Raw genomic sequence first — 11,814 nt, 5'->3', positions numbered from 1 at the left:
AGATTTTCACTATAGGGCGCGTGTGCTCGCCAGACAGAGAGAGACAGAGACAGAAAGCGAGAAATCACCCCCCGGGGGGATGGTCACGCCACAATCCCTTCTCCTCCATTCTCCTCTCGGGATCTTGGGCACGCACGTACACGCGCCCGGCATGAGTTATTATTATTTTTTAACTTTATACAGGACTTAACTTTATACAGGACATGTGCACTCACCAGAGACAGAGAGAAAGGGAAGAAAAAGCGAGCTGCCAGGTCTGGGACTCAAACCACTGTCAGCCATGTGGGAGTCCAGAGCTTTAAATCACCATGCCACCCAAAATAAATAATTATTTTTGCTTTTTTTTTTTTTTTTTTTTTTTTTAAGGTTTTCTGCTATCAGGTACATGAGCTTGCCAGAGACACAGAGACCAAGAGACAGAGAGATATCACCCAGGAGTGGGGGGGATAGCCACACCCCAATCCTTTTTCCTCCATTCTCCTCTCGGGATTTTGTGGACCATATTTCAAGGCTCAGATCAGGTAGCTTGAGACACACACATGTGTGTGCATGTCCAAGACTCTGGGAAGAGAATGGAGGAGAAGGGATTACAGCATGGCCATCCCTTGTTGGGGGTGATTTCTCACTTTCTCTCTGTTTGGCTCTCTCTCTCTCTCTCTGTGGCAAGTACACAAGCCCTAAGGCAAAAACCTCTAACAAAAAAACTTGCAATGTAAATTTCTCTTTATAAGATCCTAATAAAAATATCACCTGTTCAGAAAATAGAAAAGTTGATATCCTAAACAAATTGAATACAGGGACCAGCAGATGGCATAACGGTTACGTTGCTGGACTCCCACGTAATAGACCACGGTTCGAGTACCAGACCTGTCGGCTTAAAATTCATGCCAGGCACATGTATGTGCATGCCCAAGATCCCAAGAGGAAAATGGAGAAGGGATTGCAGCATGACCATCCCCCTGGAAGGTGATTTCTCAATTTCTGTCTTTCTGGTGAGCTCACTCACTCTATAGCAAAAGTCTTTAAAAATGAAAAATTGATTATAAAGTTTATTTAGAAAAGCAAATGCAAAAAAAAAAAAGGAGGAAAAGGGGAAGTTGGCCCTCCCAAATATTAAAACACAGTGGAGGGGCCAGCAGATGGCATGCTGGTTAAGGTGCTGGAGGTCCCCCATGACCAACTGTGGTTCAAGTCCCAGACCTGGTGGCTTGCTTCACTCTTTCTCTCTCTCTCTTTCTCTCTCTGTTTCTCTAAGTGATTGCATGTACCCTATAGCAAATTAAATAAATAATAATAAAATTAAATAAATAATTCTTTCAAAAACAAAACACAATAGAAGAGTCAGCACACGCTGTGGTGGTTCAAGTCACTGGATCCCACTATGGCAGACGCCACATTATGAGTCCTAGACTCGGAAGCTTGAAAAACAAGCCAGGCGGAATGGCTGACGACATGGTAGTTAAGCTGACTGCTGGTTGACTGTTGGTTCAAGTTATAGACCCAACAGCTTGAAAAACATGCTAGGCACGTGTGTGTGCATGACCAAACTCTCAAGAGGAGAATGAAGGAGAAGAGACTGTGGTGTGGTCATCCTCCACTGGGGAGTGATTTCTCACTTTTCCTCTATTTCTCTCTCTCTCAGGTGAGCACACATACTTTATGGCAAAAAATAAATAAACAAAAATAATAGTAATAGAAAAGCGAGCCCCCTAACCTGATGGTTGAAGGTGCCGGATCTCACATGCCAACTGTGTGAATGAGTCCCAGCCCCAGCAACTTGACAAACACACAGGGTGATGGGGCCAGCACATGGCATGGTGGTTAGGGCACTGGATTCCCACATGGCCAACTGCAGTTCCAGTCCTAGACCTGGTAGCTTGCTTTCTTACTTCCTCCCATCCTCTCTTTGGCCAAATTAAAAAAAAAAAAAAAAAGTACTAATAATAACAAATGAAGTAAAGTAATAATTCTCTAAAACACACACACACACACACACACACACAATGGGTATGTGTCCAAAATCCCACAGGATGGAAAAATGGAGGAAAAGAGAACGCTCTGTCTCCATGTCCTATTGGGGAGGGTGTACCCTCTTTACCTCAATGGAGGCAGGGAGTTGAACCTTGTCCCATGGGGGATGCTTACTCTGTCTCGCTCTCTCTCTCTCTCTCTCTTTTTTCTTTAAATAATTACTTACTTATTTATTCATTCATTTTTAAAAATTTAACCAGAAAGACAGAGACAGAAACAAAGAGAGAAAGAGGAAGTGAGAAAGCAAGCCACCAGGTCCGAGACTCAAACCATGGTCAGCCATGTGGGAGTGTCCAGCACCTTAATCACCATACCGCCTGCTGGTCCCATCTCTCTCTCTCTTTTTCTCTCCCTCTCTGGCAAGTAAACTCACTCTCTGGCAAAGGTTTTTAAAATAACAATAATAGGGGCCAGCATGTAGTGTGGTGGTTAAAGTGCTAGAGGGAACCAGCAGTTAGCGTAATGGCTATGTTGCTGGACTCCCACGTAGTCGACCGCAGTTCACGTCCCGGACCCGGTGGCTTAAAACTCACGCCGGGCGCCTGTGCGTGCGTGCCCAAGATCCCGAGAGGAGAATGGAGGAGAAGGGATTGCGGCGTGACCATCCCCCCTGGGGGGGTGATTTCTCGCTTTCTGTCTCTCTGTCTCTCTCTGTCTGGCGAGCGCACATGCCCTATAGCAAAAACCTCTCCAAAAAAAAAAAAGTGCTAGACTTCCACAAGGCTAACTGTGGTCTGAGTACCAGACCCAGTGGCTTGAAACTCACACTGGGTACATGTACATGCATGCCCAAAATCCTGAGAGAAGATGGAGGAGAAGGAACTGGAGTGTGATCAATCCTGCACACACCCCCGCCCCCCAGGGAGGGACAATTTCTTGCTTTCCCTCTGTCTCTCTCTCTCTCTCTCCTGTGAACGTTCACATAAAATAGCAAAAAATCTAAATAAATAAATAACAACAATAAAAAACTCTATAATTTAGTTCATGTGGATCTGTGCATTAATAAACAGATCAACAGAACAAAACAGAAAATCAAGAAATAAACCCAGGTGCATATGGAAATCCAGAACATAATAAAGACATACTTTAGGGGTCCGGCAAGTGGCATGGTGGTTAAGGGTGCTGGACTCCCACACGGCTGACCACAGTTCAAGTCCCGGACCTGGCAACTTGCTTTCTCACTTTACCTCTCTCTCTGCCCCATCTTGGTCAAATTAAAATAAATAGAGAAATAAATTTAAATAATTTTTTACCCAAGAAAAATATATACTTTAAATGGCCAGCCTGTAGCTTATTGGTTAAGGGAGCTATATCCTACATAGTCAACCATGGTCTAAATCCCAGCCCTGGCAGCTTGGGGGTAAAAAAAAAAACACCAGGTGCACATGCATGCAAGTCTAAAGTCTCAATAGTCCACAGAATGGAGAAGGAACTGCAGTGACCACAGCAGTGTGACCATGCCCCCTCTCCAAGGGACGCTTTCTCTCTCTCTGGCTTTGACGTGTTTCTGCCTTGAAATTCATGGCGGTTTGGGCCGGCAGGTGGCATGGTAGTTAAGGTGGCTTGCTTCACTCTTTCTCTCTGTGTCTCTCTCTGGTCAAGTTAAAATAAATTCATGAATAAATAAAATTAAATATATTTTTTTAAAAAAGAGGTATTCTTCTATCCAGCCTAGGTAGCACAGCCCACAGCATACAGGACTGCAGTGCTAGAAGCTACGTGGCAGATCCTGAGTGACCTGAAAACATATCAACAGGCACCCAAGATCCTGAGAAGCTGGAGAGCCGAGGAAAGGGGATCTAGGTATGACGAGACCCTGTGGTGGGTTCTCTCTCCCTCTCTCTTTCTCTCCCACACATATCCAAAGATGAAGAGGTATTTGTCCATATTTTTTCTCTACACAAACATTTTTTTAAGAGAGAAATTTTTGCTATAAGGCTCAGGCGCTCACTAGAGAGACAGAACAAAGAGACAGAAAGCAAGAACTCTCCCCCAAAGGGAGATGGTCACACCATAATCCCTTCTCCTCCATTCTAGGGATTTGGGGCACACACACGTAAGTGCCCAGTGTGAGGTTTATTTTTTTCATGTTCATCATTTAAATTTGACTAGACACACACACACACACACACACAGAAAGAGAGAGAGAGGGAAAGTCAGAAAGCAAGTCACCAGTTCCAGGACTTGAACTGTGGTTGGCCATGTGGGAGTGTCCAACACCTTAACCACTATGCCACTTGCTGGTCCCCCCAGCGTGAGTTTTAAGCCATCACGTCCAGGACTTGAACTGCAGTGGACTATGTGTGTGAGTTCAGCAACATAACCATTACGCCATCTGCTGGTCCCTGCACACACACTTTTCTTTTGTTGTTAAACAGCCCCAACAAAGAGATGGCCAAAGACTAAAAGGTTGATTACCCAGCCATAAGATCCCAAAGTCATAATATAACCTTTAAACACACACACACACATACTTATGTTCAATTATATATTTACATGTGTTTGTATATCTAAATATGTTTATATGTATATCAGAAGGCATGTGTGTTCACCAGAGAAACAGAGAAAGCAGCCCCTAATGGAGCATGGTCACACTGCAATCCCTTCTCCTCTATTTCTCTATCCTGTTGGAATTTGGGGACACAAACATATGCATGCCTTTGTGTTTTTCAAGCTACCTCAGCAGAGACTCAAACCTGCAATGGGCCATGTGGGATCTGGCTCCCTTAACCACCAGGATACAGACTGGCGTCAAAGGTCGTTTACAATCTAAAAACACAAAGGTCTCTGGGGCTAGCAGGTGGTGTGGTGTTTGGAGGTGCTAGACTCCCACATGGCCAACCACGGTTTGAGTCCCAGACCCGGTGGCTTGCTTTCTCACTTTCCCTTTCTCTCTCTCACTGGCCAAGTTAAATAATAATAATAATAATAAAGTTAAATAAAATAATTATTTTAGGGGCCAGGAAGTGGCATGATGGTTAAGGCACTGGACTCCCACATAACTGACCATGGCTTGAGTCCTGGACCTGGTGGCTTACTTTCGCACTTTTCCTTTCTCTGTCTCTCTCTGGTAAAATTAAAAAATAATAACAATAATAAAAATAAATACAATGAAATAAATAAATAAATATTTTTAAAAGAATTCTTTTAATAAAAATAAATGCAAAGGTCACAATCTCTACATCTTATCAACAAGCCTCAAGGTGAAAAAAAAATTATAATTTATTATGTCTTATAATTAAGAGAAGCTAAAACAACAGGTAACATATAAAAAGAAAATTTTTTACAAGTAATACCAAAAAATAAATAAAATACTGTCACATCTGATTACTCACCAAATACTGCTCGGGCCAGATTTCCAGTATAAATCAGCCTTCCGTCTTCTGATTTGTCAACTTGTGTACTGAAGCATCGAACACATCCTTCCCAACAAGCAGATATCTAAACAGAGACCACAGTGAGTAAACTGCCTTCAAACAGTCTTAAGTATTTTAGTTTATATTTTTAAAATGTAATATAGAAGTTCCCACATGAGGTGACAAAGAATTCTCCAAATAATCCAGAGACTAAGACATCAAACTGGCTAACAGAACTGCTTTCCCTAACTCCATGACAAGTAGAAACATGCTGAATTACAGTTTGCCAGGTTTGGACCTGGTGTGACCCTGAACAAGAAAAAAAAAAAATTAGCAGAATGGTTTCTTCTATTCTACTGTTAATAACAATATCATTCTTATTCCTTAAATGCATTAGTTTTTCAAAGCATAAGCAAAAACTAACTTTAAAACAATAAGTAAAACACTCTGCAAATCCAGATTACACTTAAAGCGTAAGACCTTTCTCTCTCTCTCTCTTTTTTTTTTTTTTTTTTGAGAGGTTTTTGCTATAGGGCAGGGTGCTTGCCAGAAAGAGAGAGAGACAGAAAGCAAGAAATCACTCCCCAGGGGGGATGGCCTCGCTGCAATCCTTTCTCCTCCATTCTCCTCTTGGGATCTTGGGCATGCATGCACACATGCCCAGTGTGAGTTTAAGCCACCGGGTCCGGGACTTGAACAACGGATGACTTCATGGGAGTACAACAACATGGCCATTACACCAACTGCTGGTCCCAAGATCTTTCTCAATGCTTCTAAAATGTTTATATTATAGTTAGTATTAAAAGAGAGAGTGGGACCAGCAGGTGGCGTGGTGCTTAAGATACTGGACTCCCCACAAGGGCCACTGCAGTTCAAGTCCTGGACCTGGTGATTTGATTTTTCACTTTCCCACTCTCTCTTTCTCTCTCTCGGGTCAAATTTAAAAATAATAATACATGGACGATAATAAAATTAATTTAAAAAAAAACAAGAGAGAGCAATCCTTTCCTTTAAAGTCTTGTATCCCCTGTTCCCTTCAAGTAAAAAAAAGTTTACTTGAAATCCTACATTAATTTTCACAGAAACAATTTCCCAGAACATCTCAAAATGAATGTTACAGTGCTATCACTTCAAAATGTAAAAGGCAAGTCTGATTCCTTTATGCTTAAATTGACTCCAATTTCCATTTTAGTTATCTCTTACAACCACGCTTGCCAATCCTGATGTTTACAAGGCGGAATTGAGACAATTTATTCAGATTAAAATGGAAGGCTTAATGTCAACATCTCCCCCTTTCTCAGGGTCCAAGGGACCTAAAAATAGAACCACCTAACCACCTAATTAAAAATACAGCAAACTCAAATGTCAGATTAGCCGGATTCTTTTGGATCTGTCTACACGTGCTGCATCCAATTTCTATGCATATTAACACTTAAAAGCTTATGCCCCGCGGTAGAAAAGAATCTAATTCGAGTTGCCACAAACCCACTGGATTTGGAACCACCTGTAAAGCGTTTGCAACTGCCCGGAAAAGTAACCGCTGTCCCACGGTAGTAGCAGACTGGCAGGAACTGTGAACCCGAGATCTCCCTCTAGTCTCCAGGCCTCGGCCTGACACTTCGGCGAGTGTCGCTGATCATCAAGGGCGCCTTCCGCACTCGAGCCACCAGGTTGCGGAGAGCTTTGCTGGGCTCCTCAAACCCGACGCTGCGCCGCGACCTATCCCCGCCCGCGGGCCCTCGGACTGCCGACCTGTGTTCGAGCAGGACGCCGGAGAAGGGGCGCGATTCCCTGCAACCTCGAGCTCCCGCTGCCGACTGGCCCCGCGGGACCACTACAGGAGGCCGGCCGCGAGACGGCAGAGCTGGAGCGCTGGAGGGTGGCGGCAGCCCACAGCGTGGTCCTCTTCCCGCGGAACCGTAGCCCAGCCGCCCACTGGCCGCCCAGAGCCAGAAGCAGCATCCTGCACGTGAAAAACGGCCCACGGCCCTGCGACTGCCACTCACCCACAGCGGCAGCTAAGCGCGTCTCGCGCCCCGCCCCCTAGGAGCCCGCCGGGACGGCGTGTGCGCAGAATATCAGGCCGGCCTTCAACCTTCCCCGCTACAGTTCGTTCCCAGCAGGCGGAGCTGTGAAGCGACCGCACCGGAGCCTGGCTGGTGAGATCTGCAAACACCCAGCCTTGCACGCGGGTCCTCTTTCCTAGAGTTTGAATACGATATGATAACGTGGAAGAGCAACGCCTAGAAGCTGGGGTAGGGGACGTTAAATCCTTCATTCTTGTGGATGTCATTTTCTAGATCCGAAAAACGATTTTCCATTGGGGAAATTTTTCTAGTTTAATGACACAGGAAGAATACACAATTTGAACAAAATAAATGCAACTTTGATTCAGGTTAATAGGAAAAAGGAACTCATTCACATAATTTTAATACTTACCAAATCTGGGGGCCGGCAGGGGCCGACAGATGGCATGGTGGTTAAGGATACTGGACTCCCACATGGATAACAGTGGTTTGAGTGCCATACCTGGCAGCTTGCTCGCTCGCGCTCTCTCTCTCTCTCTCTCTCTCTCTCTCTCTCCCTCTCTGGTCAAATTAAAATAAATAAAATTAAATAAAATAATTCTTAAAAAAAGATACATATCAAGTGTGTCTCTAGAAATTATTCATATCCATACGTACATTTGTTCATTACTCCTTAAAGAGCTCTTGGGCACCCATTTCCAGGACTAAGCTAAGAACTGAGGTCACAAAGATACTAGAATAGAGAATACTGGGAATTCTCAGCACACACATAGTGGGGAAAACACCTACAAAAGAGCCAGAATGTAATGTAATATAATTGGTATATACCAATACAGTAGTGTCTCCTTATCCAAGTAAGTTATGTTCGAAGACCTCCAATAATATGCTGAATCCAGGGAACCAGCAGTTAGCATAATGGCTATGTCGCTGAACTCCCATGTAGTCGACCGCGGTTCACGTCCCGGACCCGGTGGCTTAAAACTCACACCGAGCGCATGTGCGTGCGTGCTCAAGATCCCAAGAGGAGGAAACCAGCAGTTAGCATAATGGCTATGTCGCTGGACTCCCACGTAGTCGACTGCGGTTCACGTCCTGGACCCGGTGGCTTAAAGCTCACGCTGGGCGCGTGTGCGTGTGTGCCCAAGATCCCGAGAGGAGAATGGAAGAGAAGCGATTGCAGCGTGACCATCCCCCCTGGGGAGTGATTTCTCGCTTTCTGTCTCTATGTCTCTGTCTGGCGAGCAGACGCGCCCTGTAGCAAAAACCTCTCAAAAAAAAAAAAAAAAGGCTTAGTCTCAAATTCTATCTACAATATGCAGTTTCTCCATCTGATAACTGAGTGACAGATGGGCAGGTAACATATATAGCGTGAATATATTCTCTAAAGGAATGATTCACCTCCTGGGCTGGACATAGCAAAATGGCAGAAGATTTCATCATGCTACTTAGGATGGTGGGCAGAGTAAAACTTGCAAATTGTTTATTTCTGAAATTTTCTTTTTTTTTTGAGAATTATTTTATTTAACTTTATTTTTATTTGACCAGAGAGGGACAGAGTGAGAGAGAGAGAAAGAGAGAAAGCAAGCCGCCAGGTCCAGGACGCAAACCACAGTCAGCCATGGAGGGATCCAGCACCCTTAACTACCATGCCACCTGCCAGTCCCTGAAATTTTCTATTTAATATTTTCATACAGCTGGTGACCATGGGTCAATGAAACCTGAGGCAGTGAAGCAGTGGATAAGGGGGACTGCTGTATACAAAATGCTACATAAATCCAAAGAAGAGCATGACTAATTTAGCCTCAGACTGTCTTAAGACCAGCTTTAACTTTGGACTCAGGGCACGGTCTCAGAGGTTCCCATGGCACCACATTGGGACAGAGCACCTGGAGGTTCACGACCTCTGTGGTCCATAGAAGCCTCTATGACAAGGGTCTGGGGAAGAATCTGCCATTTTCAGTGAAAAGCAAGTGGTGGTTACTCATTATGATGACTTTGTACTTTGGATCTGGATTTGCTGCTCCTTTATAGTAAGACACCAACTGCTTAAGAAATAAGGATGTTTTAATTCATCCATTTAGTAGGTAGAAGAACATTTTAAGAGGTGCAGTCAAAATCTCTGAAAAATGGATCAAATTCTTAAATTCACAGCATACTAGATATGTTTGTAAATAAACTTATGACCTGAATGCTTGATACTGCTTTTCTGAAATGAGAAGATGATTAATTGAACAGGTCCTTACTTTATTTTTGGGGTAATATTACCAAATTAGTTTCTTCATGAGGAATTGTGTGTGATTCAGCTTGTGTTTAGGGTCTTAAATTCCAAGATTTTATTTAAATTTTGATTCCTAGATCAGGACCTTGTCGGCAGTTTATATAATAAAAGAGAAATGCAAACTTGACTCGGGTTCAGTAATTTTTTTAAAGAATTAATTTTTTTATTTTAACCTTTTATTTATTTATGTATTTATCTGAATTCAACCAGAGAGGGACAGAGAGAAAGAGAAAGTGAGAAAACAAGTTGTCAGATCCAGGACTCAAACTGTGGTCAACCATGTGAGAGTCCAGTGCCCTTAACCACTACGCCTCCTGCCAGCCTCAAAGGGTCTGTAATTTTTCATTTAAAGGGAGGAGAAATACTTTTAGTCTTCCCCTGTGAAGGAATAAATTGTTTTTTTCTGTAATAGATAATCATGAGAAAAACCAAAACAGTGTACACATTGAATTTCTGGTCGATGACTTATGGACTTCATTGTTTTCTCTCTAGGCCTATAACCTGAAATTTTTGCCTTGGTAAGTGTACTAGTCATCAGTATTAGTCTTGTTTAGACTGAGTAAAAGTAAAATATTTGAAATGTAAAAAAAAAAAAAGAAAGACCAACTTCGTATTTGACTAAGTCTTAAAGAATGAACATCTGGGGACAAGCAGTTGGTGTAATGGATATGTCCCATGTAGTTGACTGCTGTTCAAGTCCCGGGCCCAGTGGCTTAAACTCATGCCGGACACATGTGTGTGCGTGCCCAGGATCCCGAGAGGAGAATGGAGGAGAAGGTATTGCCGCTGGCCATCCCCCCGGGGGATGATTTCTCACTTTCTATCTCTCTGTCTCTGTCTGTCTTTCTGGTGAGCACACACGCCCTATAGCAAAACCCTCTCAAAAAAAAATAAAAAAGCAATGAACATCTGACTAGTAGTAGTAGTTATAGTAGTTGTTGTAATAGTTGCTTACAATTATCACAGAACTATGACTTTTTGATTTGGCATGTTATTTGCATAGAAAAGGAACACATTCATAATGTAGAATAATATCATATTCCAAATATTCTTTATGTTCTTGAGGTGGTAGGAAGATCTCTAAAAAGTTAAAGTGATATTGCTTCCTTTAGGAACAACCTTACTTTATTACTTATATTTCTCTTTTTTTAAGAGAGTTTTTTTGTTTTGTTTTGGTTTGGTTTGGTTTTTTCACTTTAAGGCACATGCACTTGCCAAAGAGACAGAAAGTGAGAAATCACCCCTCAGGGGAGATAGCCATGCCTCAATCCCTTCTCCTCACACATACAACTTACTGGTGTGAGGTTTTTTGTTTTTGGGGTTTTTAAAAATATTTATTTATTTATTTAATTCCATTTGTTATTTTTTTTTTTTTAATTTTACCAGAGAGAGAGAGAGACAGAGAGAGAAAGGGAAAGTGAGAAAGCCACCAGGTCCAGGACTCAGACTGTGGTCAGCCATGTGGGAATCCAGCACCTTTAACCACCACACCAGCTGATGTGCCCCCACCTCCTCTTGTGAGTTTTGAGCTGCCAAGTCCGGAACTTGAATCACAGTTGACTACATGGGAGTCTAATGGTGTAACCATTACACCGTCTGTTAGTCCCTCTTATTTACATTACTACTTACATTCTTTTTTTTTTAAAGATCAAGTTCTTTTTTTTTTATCTAATTTGATTTATTCATTCATTTCTTTTAATTTGGCCAGAGAGAGACACAGAGAAAGAGAGAGAGGGAAAGTGAAAAAGCAAGCCACCAGGTCCGGGACTCAAACTGTGGTTGGTCATGTGGGAGTGTGTCCAGAGCCTTAACCACCACGCCACCTGCTAGCCCTCCATTTTTTTTAAAGAATTATTTATTTACTTAATTCCATTTGTTAATCTTATTCTTTTTTTTTTTTTTTTTTTAACCAGGCAGAGACAGAAGGAAAAGGAGACGGAGAAATGAAGCTGCTAGGTCGGGGACTTGAACCATGGCTGACTATGTGAGAATCTAGTGCCTTTAACCACCACGCCATCTGCCAGTCTTTCTACTTACATCTTTAAAACTCTTCAGTTTAGGGAACCAGCAGTTAGTATAATGGCTATGTCGCTGGACTCCCATGTAGTCAAACATGGTTCGT

General features: G+C 42.8%; 1 protein-coding gene across 1 annotated transcript in view; it reads right to left on the bottom strand.

Moving 5' to 3' along the window:
- The window catches only part of TMEM70 (transmembrane protein 70), a 28,349-nt gene extending 20,962 nt beyond the window's left edge, over nucleotides 1-7,387 (bottom strand). Inside the window, exons 1-2 of the mRNA XM_006139809.2 lie at nucleotides 7,140-7,387; nucleotides 5,367-5,472 (exon numbers count right to left, since the gene is read on the bottom strand). Coding sequence (XP_006139871.1) covers nucleotides 5,367-5,472; nucleotides 7,140-7,349 — 316 coding nt within the window. The 5' untranslated portion in view covers nucleotides 7,350-7,387. The remainder of the gene's footprint in view (nucleotides 1-5,366; nucleotides 5,473-7,139) is intronic.
- Nucleotides 7,388-11,814: the final 4,427 nt, after the last annotated feature.

The sequence above is a fragment of the Tupaia chinensis genome, unplaced genomic scaffold (assembly GCF_000334495.1).
Source record: "Tupaia chinensis unplaced genomic scaffold, TupChi_1.0 Scaffold000002_1, whole genome shotgun sequence".
Classification (NCBI taxonomy): Eukaryota; Metazoa; Chordata; class Mammalia; order Scandentia; family Tupaiidae; genus Tupaia; species Tupaia belangeri.
This window is presented reverse-complemented; position numbering and strand designations above follow the sequence as displayed.